Raw genomic sequence first — 13,711 nt, 5'->3', positions numbered from 1 at the left:
GTGCTGTAACTGTGTGAGTTACGGAAGACCTCCAGGTGGGGGGTTTGGTGTGGTATGTGATCCTCATTCACCTTCGTCCGTGTCTGTGTGCAAGTGTTAGGTATGAAACGATGCTCCTGGCCACCGCCTAGTAATTACTACATTAACTGGTTTTCACAGGTTACTTGGAATAATTCTGGAACTTAGAATTTCTCCCCAGAATTAGCTTTTCATTGTGCTGATTTGAAAGAGAGTAGTTGATCTCTCCATCGACAAAATGAAACCTCTCCATTTTTCTTATAGAAGGGAACAATTGCATAACTTAGATTTTGGCCTTCAGGGCTCAGTATGGTTTTTAGGACACCAGCGCAGGGACCTTTTCCTTTTGGGTGACGGTTAGTCTGTTTACTGAGAACAGTTACAGGTAAAGGCCGCCTCCTGGGAAGCGGCGTAGGACCTCGGAGACAGGAAGTCCCAGCGATTACTGTGTGACCAGGGGTCTCGGGGTTTCCCTTTACAAAATGAGGATCATAGTTACCTTGGAGGGAGGATTGATGGAAAACCGCGTACAGACCCTAGTCCGCTTGTCGCATCGCAGACCCTCCCGAGAGGGGGACGTGGTAACGCCTTGCAAGTTTCTGTTATAAAGTGTATGGTGCCATTGGTGGCTACCGAAGGTGTGCAGAATTGCCCTGAATATGAGCGACTCCAGAGCTGACCCGGGGCTTCCTCCAACTTTCCAGTAAACGGTTGATGGGAGCAGTGTTTCTGAAAAGCCGGGCAGTCGTCATGATCCCTGCCTGAGCATGCCCCCTTCCGTGTGCTTCGTTGACTGAGCAAGTGATTGTGTCTACCCGCTCTGTCCCCTCTTGGAGGCTGCCATGGGGCCCCGGTTCCAGTGACCGCGATCAGGACAGCAGTGGCCACTACTGCTGTGAAGAAGCACGGAGCAGTGTCTGGCCTGGGGAGTGCGGGGCGGGGGAGCGGGGTGCTCCAAGCAGGGAGAAGGACAGAGACCCCGTGCCTGTGCCTGTGAGTTTGTGTCCTGGGGCCAGAGCCGCAGGTGAGGTGCAGACCCACAGAAAAGGCGTCCCTCTTCTCAGGTGATTTCTTAGAAGACCCGAAATGAGGTCTTTACACCACATGGCACCCCTTTTCTTTACGTCGGAAGCCGTCGTTCTCCACTCTATAGAGGAGAGTTTTCTGCTTGCAGATGAGGAGAGGAGAGGCTTTTGTGATCCCTGTTTTCTCGCAGCTTTGGGGTCAAACCTGCTTTAAAATGTAAACTTCTCTTGAAAATGAAAGTTTACAACTTTGGTTTTCAGGGGTTTTATCTGACATTGCCACCATTCTCTCAGCCAAAGTAGCAATGAAAATAATTTTGATTATTTGGAGTGTTTCTTGATTAAGTGTTTATGTTCTCAGTTCCCAGTTTAAAAATCACCAGATCACTAGCATTCTGTATTTATCATCCAAATACTTACACATACCATCTATCTTAAAATAGGCAATTATAATATCTTGCTTTCAGTGTAAGCTTCTCTTTTTAATTTAAAGTTTACTATCTGGATGGTCTTGTTTTTAAGCTTTGGATTGCTAAAGAAAAAAATTACGACACTATTCATTCTTTTTGTCCATCGTATATATGGACATCGTTCCTTTTAGGCCACGTGTACCGGCTCACTATCTAGTCTCCAATGTGGCGTAATATTTCCCGATGCACAAAAATAGTACTACTGACCTGAAGGCTGGCCTTTTGGTATTGTAGTGACATGTGGTCAGTGCCTGTGATCGACAGCAGCTGTAGCCTCGCATTCTGGTGTCATCATCCTTTTTACGTAGCACGTTGAGAACCGCATGGTAAAGTATGATTTGCCGTTTATTGATTTATTCAGTAGCCATCTCGGTACCTTCAGCGCGCACAAGACATTCGGCTTGGTGAGCAAAGCAGACTTACGGGGTCTAAACCCCCGGTTTCTTCAGATGCTTGTGAGGGTGCTCTGGGCATCCTCGAACTTTTACCTTGCCGGGTGAACTTACGGGGAACTTATTCAGTTCCCTGAAGTCCGTGCGGCGGAAGGCTGTCGCGTACAGCTGGCCGGTACCGGTCCGCTTCTGCACGCGGCCAAACGGGTGGGAGGGGGGGACTCGGCCGGTAGACCGTGGTGCCGCTGAGCCGTGTGGAGGATCTGGCGGGCCGGCCCCGTGTGCACCCAGCACGCAGCCTCTTGTGGGGCCTGGGCTCCGCGTGAAGCGTCTGCTCGTGTGACAGGGAGAGATGTCCGTGAGGCCCCTACAGCTGAACACACGCGTAGGAGATACACAAGTCTTGCGCTAACACAATTCCAGGACGTCAGAGAAATTAGTAAATGATGGACCATTGGCTCTTACGAGAGATGAGGATGTGGTACGTATGTATCCTTATGAGACTCTCAGCGTTTTACTATAGAAAAATTCCAACACCTACGAAACTAGAGAGAGGTCACATAGCTCTTTAAGGCAGAGACTGAGACACTGCGCGCGTGGGCTAGGTCACGCCCAGTCCCCCGGCTGGGGCACCGGCCCGCTCCTTGGCTGGAAGGCCTGTGGAGAAGCTCTAGGAAATGCAGACCAGCAGCTTAAATGTCTGTGTGGATCGTGGTCTTGCAAAATGGCCTGCCTTCTGCGCACGGCTTCCATTTTTTTCACTTGGGGACGTTCCTCTGCAAGGTCGGCGTGACCCTCAGCTGGCACTGGCAGTGCACTTGGTAGAGGTACAGGGTTGCAGAACGTCGGGAGCACCCCTCTGGTTCAGCCTTCCCCAGCCTTAGCCGGACAGCCGTCGTCACCCAGGAGCCCTTAAAATAGGCCGGCGTCTGGGTCCCAGCTCCGCGGGGTCCGGTTGGATGGTTCTGGACTAAAGCCCGAGATGGCCCAGATTTGAACTGTCCCCAGGTGACGAGTACGGAAACTGCGTGTCCCCGACTGGTCTGCGGCAGCGTGAGCAGAAGCCCCGAGGAGAAGGCGCGCCGTGTCCTCATCAGCAGGCACGACGTGCGCTGCCCGCCTGTAGCGGACGCCCGTCCCAGGCCGACAGCGCGTCCGGCCGGCCCCAGCGTGTCGCACGGGTCTCGGGTCTCCATCACTGTCGCGTCTCCCGCCCGTGCGCCCCGCACGTTACCGCCTTCCGCCGGGACAGCCGGCCTCGCGTTCCTGGGGCGAGAGCTGCTTGGTCGTGGCGCCCGGTCCCCTTTCTGTGTGGGCGCATCCGGTCCGCTGACGTCTGGTGGGGTCCTCGCGCACGCGCGTGGGGTCTCCTGCGGCTCTCTTCTCCCCCGGTGCCTTCGGCTTTTCTCTCGGGGACGTGCCAGCCTCCAAGGAGGCGCGCGGGAAGGTGCCTCGTCCTCCCCTCTCTTCCGGGAGAGGCAGTGTCACGGGCTGCCTTCTTCCTGAGGTAGGGACCGGGCTCACCGGTGAGTGCCTGTGGATTTTCCTGTGCGGGAGGGTTGGCATTACCAGTTCCATGTCGCCTCGGACTTTTGGGTCGTCTCGCTTCTTGAATCCGTTTTCGGCGTTTCTGACGCCATCCGTCCGTCTCGCCTCAGTGGCCTGACTTGGTGTAAAGGTGTTCATGATGTCCGCCTTCGCTTCTGCCGGGCCAGTGAGGTGAGTGGCTCTCTGCTCCTGAGTTTGGTGGTTTGTGCCCTGTCTCCCGTCTTGATCAGCCATCAGTTTCGTTGATCTCAAAAATGCAACTTTTGGTTTCAGTGATTTTTCTCTATTGTTTTTTTGTGTTTTATGCCATTGCTTTTTGCTCTGAGCTCACCGTTTTCTTCATTGTATTTTGGACTTGATTTCCTTTTTTCCTCTAGCTTCTTGAGATAAAAGCTCGGGTTATTGATTTCAGATTTCTTTTCCTTTCTGATGTAACTGCTTTAGTTGCACTGTATTTTTATTCAGGATTTTTTTGGATCAGTTTTTTATTCCTATTTCATTTCTCAGCCTGGCTTCCCAGGGGTCAACCCTGTTGTCGCATAGCTTCGTGGTCGGCCGGCCAGTCATTCAGGAAGAGATTGGCCAGTGGGCCATGAGTGGGGGCGGCACTTGCCCGAGCCCACGTCAGATCGTCCTTCCTGCCCGCCTCTCGGGCCCCGGCGCCCTCGGAGCGCACCGACCTAGGCCTTCAAGAGCCCTTGCGTCTCCGGGATCTCTCGTTACATCTCTCCGACTACTGGCTGGTCTGCTGTCATTCCACAAGGGACCAGGGCTGACAGATTGGTGGGCGTGCCCCATTCCCTTCCCTCCCAAGTTTTGCTGATTGTGCTGCTGTGGTTCCCCGGCCTACAGGCCGCTCCACGTCTGCCCTGTAGGCTGGAGGGGGGGGGGGAGGTCCTGTCACTGTCACCGAGCAAAGACTGCCGGGCCCCACTCTGTCTTGTTTCACTTTCGTCAATTCCATGGACCTGAGGTGCTTGTTCTGGGCGGTTTTGTCCAGTTACAGATTTATCTTGGGGAAGGAGGTTGGCCAGTGTCTTCGTGCTGCCACAGCTAGAAGCCCTGCCACGTGTGACATTTCTCCTTTCGTCTTTCATGGGGCCCGATTACCTTGGGCAGTTTTTACAAAATCTCATCTGCACCTATCTCGCTCTAGCCCCTGTCCCTTCACTTTATTCCATTCAACTGGCCCTAAGAGAGAAGTTCAACATTTTTTTTTTTTAATTATTTATTATGAGAGTGAGCTAGCGTGAGTGGGGGAGGGGCGGAGAGAGAGGGAGAGAGAGAGAATCCCAAGCAGGTTCTGTGCCGCCAGCACAGAGCCTGACGCAGGGGTCGAACCCGTGAAACTGTGAGATCATGACCTGAGCCGAAACCAGAGTCGGATGCCTACCTGACTGAGCCACCCAGGCGCCCCAAAGATAAGTTTAGAGGGGGGGGGGAGAGAGAGAGAGAGAGAGGGAGAGAGAGAGAGACGTAGAACACAGGGACTGCAGCTGAGCTGACTTCCCAGGTCCTTCCGGAAGCACCGGGTGGCCAAGCAGTGTACGGGGGCAGGTGTGCTGGCCACAGGCCACTGCGCCCCCGTTGATCGGAGTGGTAGAGCCTTGCACCGATAGAAGTCTGAATTCTACTTTTCACATTCGAGCGTCCATTTCTGCTAAGATTCCGTCATTGAGCAGCTCAAGGTGGGGTTTCCTTGCCGTCCACACTTCCCTTCCTGGCCACCAGCCACTCTGTAGGAGACACGCTGCACTTAATACTGAGCGTAGCTGATAGGCACCATCCAGAGGTATTTTTTATGCCGCCGGGTGGTATCCTGAACGTAAGTACTGCAGCGTAAATGTGTTAAATAGCAAATATTCGACTGAGACCGCTTTAAAGCTCTAATGGGCTTCGTTAAACGACTCGTGAGTTGGGCAGCGCCTCATCCGGCAAAGCAGAGAGGCTCCCACGGGGTGTACAAGAGGGAAGGTCTTCTCAGGAGGAGGGTGGAGCAAGAGGGTTACTGCTCAGGCTGGTGGCTTTCCCTTAGGAGTCTTCCCGTGCCAGTGACCTCACCTTCCTCTGGGGGAGAGGGGCCCTTGTGGCCTGCTCTTTAGCCCTGATGGAAAATTCCTGATGCACCAGTTAAAACTACATTTCTCAAGAAGGTTGAAACTGCAGTTAGATTAGGGAGTGAGCCCTGGTTTGGGAACTCGGTGTGAGTGACACCGTTTTGGGCCTGTGGTTTTCTTTTTTAACAAATATCACCATTTTGAAGGTCAAGAAACGAGGGAGCATTAGTAAAACTCAAAAGGTTAGATTTCTGGTTCTTGTGAAGCTCTCACTAGGGCCCGCGCGTCCCTCTGTGTGCGAGGCCAGGGGAGGTGCGGGTGTTGGGGGGGGGTGACCGGGGGCCAGTGCTCTGTCCCCAGGGGAGGGTGGGCGCTGGGCCACAGCCAGTGAGGTACGTCCCAAGGACAGGGGACGGTCCACTTGTCTTTGGTTTAAAGACAGAGTAAAAGTTTAAAACCACTGCCTGGGCAGACTGCCCATATTTTAATAACAATGCTTTTGGAAATGGTAAATGTATGTTGAGTATGAGGTATTTTTAAGGTTAAGCACTATTGTGCTGAATGAAACAGCACATAGTGTAATCACAGACCTCTTGAGTGCATACGGTAATTAAAGACCTGCGTGTTATAAATTTCAAAAATATGATTAAAACCCAAACACTGTCAGATGAGAAATTTCCTCAGTGGCTGTAGTGAAATGACAGGTTTGGTTTCCTGCTTGTCTGAAACGGTTTTGCTCTCGGTTGAGGCTAGCAGAGACGGACTTCCCCGCCGCTGGGGAGGGCCTCCTGGCCACACACGTACTGACCAGCACACTGCCTTGTTTCAGCAGGGAGGAGAGAGCGACGGCTTTTTTCACCCCGAGGGCCAGCCCCAGCGGCTCCCGCAGCCCCCAGAAGCCAGACAGCCGCCCGCCCGCAAGGTGACGCTGACCAAGGGGGCCCCCCAGCAGCCCCAGCACCCACCGGTGGGGGCCCACATGCACCTGTCCGGCCCTCCGGGCATCAAGAGCATCCAGGGAGTCCATCCTGCCAAGAAGGTACTGCCTGTGACCTAGGCTGCGCCCCGGGAGCGTGGCCGTCCTGCTGGTTCGAACGGTTCCCGTTTGGACGGTTCTCAGATAGGGGTGCCCGGTGCACGGGAGGGGGGTGCAGATACATCAGTAAGCGAGCCGTCATTTCCTTCGTTCTGGCTTTGAAAGCTCATGTGTTCACAGGAGCACTTTTCCTCTTCTGACTTTAAGGGGACAGCTTGGGGAAAGTCCCTGCAGCCGGGGGCATGGTTTTCTGTGGCTCTGACCCCTGTGTCCGCAGACCCCAGTCCAGTACGATTCCTTCCCCTCTTACCGGCTCTCCACACTCCGCAGACAGAGAGCCAGGCATCTGCTCACACACCTCCTTCTCATTAGCCCAGTGCATGAGTGGGAAAGTGAGGCCTCGGCTGGGGGGGTGGGGGGGTGGGGGGGGGGGGAGGGGACCCGACCTGAAGAAGGTGGCCCTGACCCTGGTTCTGACACACACTGTTGGACAGGAGATGAGGACATCCGATACGCCTTCGGGGCAGGGGTGGGAGTGCATGTTCTCCTTTTGTGCACCGAGTCTAAAATCTTCCCTAGGAGAAGAGTGTCCGCCTTGTCCTGTCCTGTCCTGTCCCCATGGTAGGGTGCCCTCCCTTGGATGGTAGGGGAGCTGTCTCTAGCTTCCCCAAAGCCTGACAGTAAAGTCCCCTCTCTCCTCCCTTTTGGTGCATAAGCCAGATGCCCCTCGAATGATGAAGTTATGTGAGGGAGGAAGCAGGGCAGCAACACCTGCTTTGGGTTTCTTCTAGAAAGCTCCAGAGTCCACTAGCTCATCTATCTGTTTGTCTTGCTGCTGACCCAGGTAGTAATAGTATCAACATGAAGGCCGTTCTGGGTCTGTTACCTTGTCTGCATTATCTCGTAAGACCTTGTGATGTAGGAGCAAATAAGATTATTCCCTTTGCAACAGAAGACGTGTGCAGACATGAAGTCTTCTCTTCGGTCTTGGAAGGTCGCTCCAGTCTAAACTGGCTTCGGTCAGGTGCAGTCCCTGGATACAGGAGGAGAGGGGCCTTAGAGGCCCCGTCCCCCACGTACGCGTGCGCTTGAGTGAGCCCTCGAGTTTCTTTGTCTGAAACCTCTGTCTGCTCTGCTATGAAGGGAGGACAGTAGCGTTTCCTGGCTCATTTGGGCTCTTGGGTGGATTTCATGAGAAGTTGCATGTAAAAAGTATGGTGCCTGGTGGATCAGTAAGCGTTTGGTAAAGGATATTTTGCTGATGTTATAATTTATTATTTTTTAAAATGTTTATTTATTTTGAGAGAGCACACAGGGGTATGCGAGCAGGGGAGCAGCAGAGAGAGAGAGAATCCCGAGCAGACTTCACGCTCGGCGCATGGTGTGACTCGGGGCTCGATACCACGAAGCGTGAGATCACGGCACGAGCCGAAGTCAGGAGTCGGACCACCAGTTTGTTCTCCATAGTTAAGAGTCTGGGGGTATTTGGTCTCTTTTTTTTCTTTGTTTCGACTTGTTTTTTAAATTCCACATCTGAATGAAATTGAATGGTGTTTGTCTTTCTTTGACTTGCTTCACTTAGCAGAATACTCTCTAGCTCCATCCATGTTGTTGCAGATGGCAAGGTTTCATTCCTTTTGATGCCCGAGTAATATTCCGTGGTATGTATACACACCACACGTTCTTTACCCGTCACTTGGGCTGCTGCCACAGTCCAGCTGTTGTGAACAAGGCTGCAGTAATAAACATTGGGGTGCGTGTATCCCCTCGAGTTAGTGTTTTTGTGTTCTTTGGGTAAATACCCAGTAGTGCTAAATCCTAAAGTCGTTCTACTTTAACTTCTTGAGGACCTTCCGTACTGCTCTCCACGGTGGCTGCAGCGGTTTGCATGCCCACCGACAGTGCACGAGGGTTTCTTTTACTCCGCGTCCTCGCCAACACCCGTTGTTTCTTGAGGTTTTTTTCTTTAGCCACCGGACAGGTGTGAGGTCGCGTCTCATTGTGGGTTTGATTTGTATTTCCCTGATGGTGAGTGACATTGAGCATCTTTTTGTGTGTATGTCGTCTTTGGAGAAACGTCTGTTCGTGTCTTGTGTCTTTTTTAATTGTGTGATTTGTTTTTTGGGTGTTGAGTTGTATCAGTTCCTTATATATTTTGGATGCTAACCCTTTATCAGGTAAGTCATTTGCAAATATCTTCTCCCATTCTGTAGGTTGCCTTTTTAGTTTTATTGATTGTTTCCTTCGCTGTGCAGAAAAATTGTATTTTGATGTAGTCCCAATAGTTTATTTTTCGTTTGTTTCCCTTGACTCAGGAGACCTATCTAGAAAGATGTTGTTATGGCCGATGTCCGAGAATTACTGTCTGCGCTCTCTTGAAGGATTTTTATGGTTTCGGGTCTCACGTTCAGGTCCTTAGTCCGTTTGGAGTTTATTGTCGTGTGTGGTGTAATAAGAACATGGTCCAGTTTCAATCTTCTGCATGTGGCTGTCCGGTTTTCCCAGCGCCATTTGTTGAAGAGACTGTCTTTTCCCCATTGTATTTTCTTTCCTGCTTTGTCGAAGATGAGTTGACCACATACTTGCGGGTTTATTTCTGGATTTTCTTTTCTGTTCCATTGATCTGTGTGTCTGTTTTTGTGCCAGTGCTTCGGTGTTTTGATGACTGCAGCTTTGGAGTGAATCTTGCAATCTGGGCTTTTGATACCTCCTCCAGCTTTGCTTTTCCTTCTCAAGGTTGCTTTGGCTGGGGGTCTTTGGAGGTTCTGTACAGATTTTAGGATTGTTTGTCCTAGTTCTGTGACAGATGCTGTTGGTTTTTCCACAGGGATTGCATTAACTGTGTAGATTGCTTTGGGTGGTGCAGAGTCTTGAACCACGCTTGTCCTTCCGGCCCCTGAGCGTGGGATATCTTGTTTCTTTGTGTCTCTGGTTTCTTCATCAGTTTTAAGGTTTTCAGACCACGTGTCCTTCATCTCTTTGTTAACTTTATTCCTGGGTCATCATTTCTGGCGCAGCTGTAAATGGGACTGATTCCTTCATTTCTCTTTCTGCCTTCTCTTTCTTCTCTTTCTCTTTCTGATTCCGCTTCATTATTGGTGTACAGAAATGCAGCAGATTTCTGCACGTTGATTTTGTATCCGTCGACTTTGCCGAACTCATTTATCAGGTCCAGCAGTTTTTTGGTGGAGTCTTTCGGGTTTTCCATGGAGAGTGTCATGTCATCTGCAGATAGTGAGTTTGACTTCTCTCTCAACCGATTTGGATGCCTTTTATTTGTGTTGTCTGATAGCTGTGGCCAGGACCTCCAGTACTGTGTTGAATAACAGTGGAGAGTGGACATCCCTGTCTTGTTCTTGACCTTGGGGGAAAGGCTCCCACCAATTCCCTGTTGACGGTGATGTCAGCTGTGGGGTTTTGTTTGATATAAGGCGTTTATTATGTTGAGGTTTGTTCCCTCTAAACATACCCTAAACAGGGTTGTGTTGAGGGTTTTTATCGTGAATGGATGCTGTACTTTGTCACATGCTTTGTCTGCATCTGTTGAAGTGATCGTATGGTTTGCATCCTTTCTCTTGTTGGTGTGATTTACGTGCAGCCTTCGATGTGTGTTTTCCAGTGTGACTCTGAAATATCCTTTTGTACTTTTCAAACACTCACTTCACGGGAGGACGTTTGCCACCGTCTGCAGAGTGTTAAGAAATGTGGTTTTGGATGCATTTACCTTCTTCTCTGGCCTTTTCTATGATGGAACAGGGGGTCATTTTTGCTCCTTTGTACCCAGACTCTAGGGCAGAATTTGGGGAGGCTGTCTGGAAACCCTGGTACTGTTCACTCCCACCCAGCCGCCTGCATTTCACTGCTGCCCTGAACAGGAGACGCTTCATCGAATTCTCTAGCTGGAAAACAGCAGAGGGGCGCCTGGGGGGCTCAGTCGGTTGAGCGTCTGACTTCAGCTCAGCTCGTGATCTCGTGGTTCGTGGGTTCAAGCCCCGCGTCGGGCTCTGTACTGACAGCTCGGAGCCTGGATCCTGCTTGGGATCCTTTGTCTCCTTTTCTCTCTGCCCCTCCCCCTGTTCGTGCTCTTTCTCTCTTTCAGAAATAAACATTTAAAAAAAAAAATGAAAAAGAAAATACCAGAAAGATCGGCTGCGTCCTCTTACTTAAAAGGCCTTGGAATCGTTGGAATAGTGGTTTTGAACCTTTGGCAACTTAAAAAACTGCTAAGGCCTGGGCCCTTCTGTAGACGTGTGATGACTTAACGTGGGTGGGAGTGAGCGCACGGGCATTGCTGTGGCTTGGATTTCTTTTGGTGTCTGTCGTAAAAGCCGTGTAGACGATTGTGATGTGCAGCAGCTGGGAAGCGACCCCCGCTGGCTCTCGCTGGCCCCCTGCCACAGAACCCGCCTTTCGGGTTCTCGGGGTGCCACACGTCGTCCCGAGGGGACCTGGGGGGCATAACGTGGCCTGTGGTGGCACCAGCCCCCACTGGCGTGGCCTGGAGTGCGCTGGGAGAAATTTGGGCTCTCGGGCTGTTACGACTAGGCCCAAATAAGTGTCTCAGCCCCTGCGACCTTGCCGCTTTGTCTGCAGCACGGCGGCTACACGGGAAGCTACCCATCCGTGCTCGCTGCCAAGGTGGGGGTTGGACTGAGACGCTCCCGCTTTCTTCCTTTGCCTCCCTCCAGGTCTGCTGGGCGCTCTTTCAGCTGGACACGGAACCCTGCGGACAGTGGATGCAAACCACGGAAAATCCTGTAGCTCGTGGTGTATTTTAATGGATTCCGAGCCGTTTGCTCACTTTTATGACCCCAGTAGCTATTAAAACCAACAGACCAGAGCTTAGAAGTCGAACAGTTAACTCTTGTCGTTGGCAGGTGGTCACGCATGGGAGAGGCCGAGGAGTGGCGGGGGCCGTGGGCCGGGGCCGCCTGATGCCAAACAAGCAGAACCTCCGGGTGGTGGAGTGTAAGCCGCAGCCCTGCGTCGTGTCCGTTGAAGGGCTCTCTTCGTCCACCACCGACGCCCAGCTGAAGAACCTACTGATGTCAGTCGGACCCATCCAGGTGGGTGTCCTGGGGCCTCTCCCAGGACCCCGATTCCCTTTGTGTTGGTTACTTCGTGTCAAGATAATACGTTTGAAAAGACATGCACCTGTTTTATCCATTTTGCATACTTGAGATCGGAACTTCTGCCGTAGATTATTTGGCAGTTTTCAGGTGCTCCGTCATGGAATTTAGGAAATAATTTTGCCAGCTGAACAAATTATCTTCTGGAATTCTTCTACTGTCCTCGCGTTCACGTACGCTCCTGAACATACATACTTTTTGTTCTGTCACACACTTGTGTTTATGATATTTAGAAATTTTTAAAGCATTTAACCTTCCTGACCTTGATTTCCAGAAACAGCGCACGTGTTAACAGCTGTGAAACTTGTTTTAGATTTTATGAACATGAGATAATGTAGACTATATTTTGATCTCGTTATTTTATATTTTTTTAATCGTTTGTTTATTTAGAAAGATTGGGGGTGGGGGGACAGAGAGAGAGGGCGAGAGAGGATCCCAAGCAGGCTCCACCCTGTCAGCACAGAGCCCTGATGCGGGGCTTGACCTCACAAACCATGAGATCGTGACCTGAGCTGAGATCAAGAGTCGGATGCTCAACAGACTGAGTCACCCGGGTGCCCCAGTCTCTTTAAAGTAAGTCGGTTCTAAATGCTTCAAAGTTCCTGCTGAGCCGGTTGCACATAGGTCTCCTGTATGTTGTGCTGTAAACCGAATTCTCCATTCAGATCCCTGATCTCTGCTGCTTCTACTCGAGGCCTGCAGGTAAACCAGCGGAGAAGTGGGTTGACCTGGTTTTCCTTCGGCCGAGGGTTTCCAGAGCCCTGTATCGGACCTTTCCCACCGGCGCCTCCCCTCCCCCCAACAGGCGCCATTGGCACCACGTCAGACCCCGTGCAGGCAGGATGTAGGGCGTGAATGTCGGGTTTCTGCGTACTTGCTTTCAGGATATGTTCCAGTCTCTTGCTGCGTGAGCAAGCAAGGGGATGTTTTCAGACTAGAGGTGATACAAATAATTTTCAACAGGTCTTAAGTGTCTGATGTTGAGAAATATTAAACGTGAGGAGTAGGTGAAAGCCCTTCCGGAAAGCTCCCTGTTCTCGAGGTATCATGACTTCCACCGTCAGTTTGGGATTTCTAGTGTTTATTTGTGTGTCGTAGTGGAACGTGAGCCAGAAACTCAGGCTTCTGTTTTCAGTGCCGTCCTTACTCCGCAGTGTGGCCAGAGACCCTTGTCACTTACCGGAGGCGTCAGCACTGCGCTCATGGATGGTCCTTCCAGACCGTTAATGACTAATTTGCAGGAACAGAGTGACCGGAGAGTTCAGATGCATGAAAATGTGCTTAAGCTGGTGTGAGGCTCTCCCACCAATGGTGGTTGAGAATTTGGGGTCCAGGTGCAGGGTCAGGCAGGGCGTCCAGATGTAACAGAGCAGAGCCTAACCTGTGGGATCTGAGGGCCGGCGTTGTCCGGGAGGCTCGAGCTGTGGTCTCACTGCCCCGGTCTCCGCGTGGGCCGGGAGTGATGGCACTGTGCTCTCCACGTGTGCCTGTCAGCATTTGTGGCTTTGCTTCCTCACACGGAGTCTCGATCGTTCTCTGGAGTGTCCTTGACTAGGATGTGGTTTTCAGGACCCATGTCTGAGCAGTGGTGCTATTTGCCTCTCCTCACGCTGAAGGGGGGGGGGGGGGGCGGTGGCTGCACCACAAAAATCAGCTTGGAGCTGATCTGCATTTGGGGCTTATAGTCTCTCGAATGGATTTTTTTTTCTGTTCTGAAAAGGATTCGAGATGATTATGTTACGAAGTTTGATTGTGGGAAGTAAAGCCAGACCAAAACGGCGTTGGATTATTTGATGCCTTGTTTTAATTCGAAAGTTAGAGAAGTAGGAAGATGAGAGTGAACTTTCTAGGTTACGTCAGTCACTCTTACAGTGGGGTCTCCGGAAGGTGAAGCCCCCGGTGCCCCTGGGAACTGGCTGTGGCAGGCCGGGCTTCGCACCCGCATGAGGCCCATCCCTTCCTCTGGGGACCAAAGCCGGGTGCCCTCCTCTGGCTCGTCTCTATCCCAGAGGATGCTTTTGAGTGGGCCTGTACGG

General features: G+C 51.7%; 1 protein-coding gene across 5 annotated transcripts in view; it reads left to right on the top strand.

The window, feature by feature from the left end:
* The window catches only part of RBM33 (RNA binding motif protein 33), a 139,908-nt gene that overhangs the window by 113,787 nt on the left and 12,410 nt on the right, over nucleotides 1-13,711 (top strand). For 2 of the 5 annotated variants that reach the window (XM_086685457.1, XM_086685474.1), the window contains 3 exons: nucleotides 6,340-6,549; nucleotides 7,851-8,027; nucleotides 11,424-11,612. In XM_086685457.1, coding sequence (XP_086541583.1) covers nucleotides 6,340-6,549; nucleotides 7,851-8,027; nucleotides 11,424-11,612 — 576 coding nt within the window. The remainder of the gene's footprint in view (nucleotides 1-6,339; nucleotides 6,550-7,850; nucleotides 8,028-11,423; nucleotides 11,613-13,711) is intronic. The other 3 variants (XM_086685466.1, XM_086685462.1, XM_086685482.1) reach the window with 2 other exon arrangements.

This window comes from Puma concolor, chromosome A2, assembly GCF_028749965.1.
Source record: "Puma concolor isolate L17-30 chromosome A2, mPumCon1.1.hap2, whole genome shotgun sequence".
Classification (NCBI taxonomy): domain Eukaryota; kingdom Metazoa; phylum Chordata; class Mammalia; order Carnivora; family Felidae; genus Puma; species Puma concolor.
This window is presented reverse-complemented; position numbering and strand designations above follow the sequence as displayed.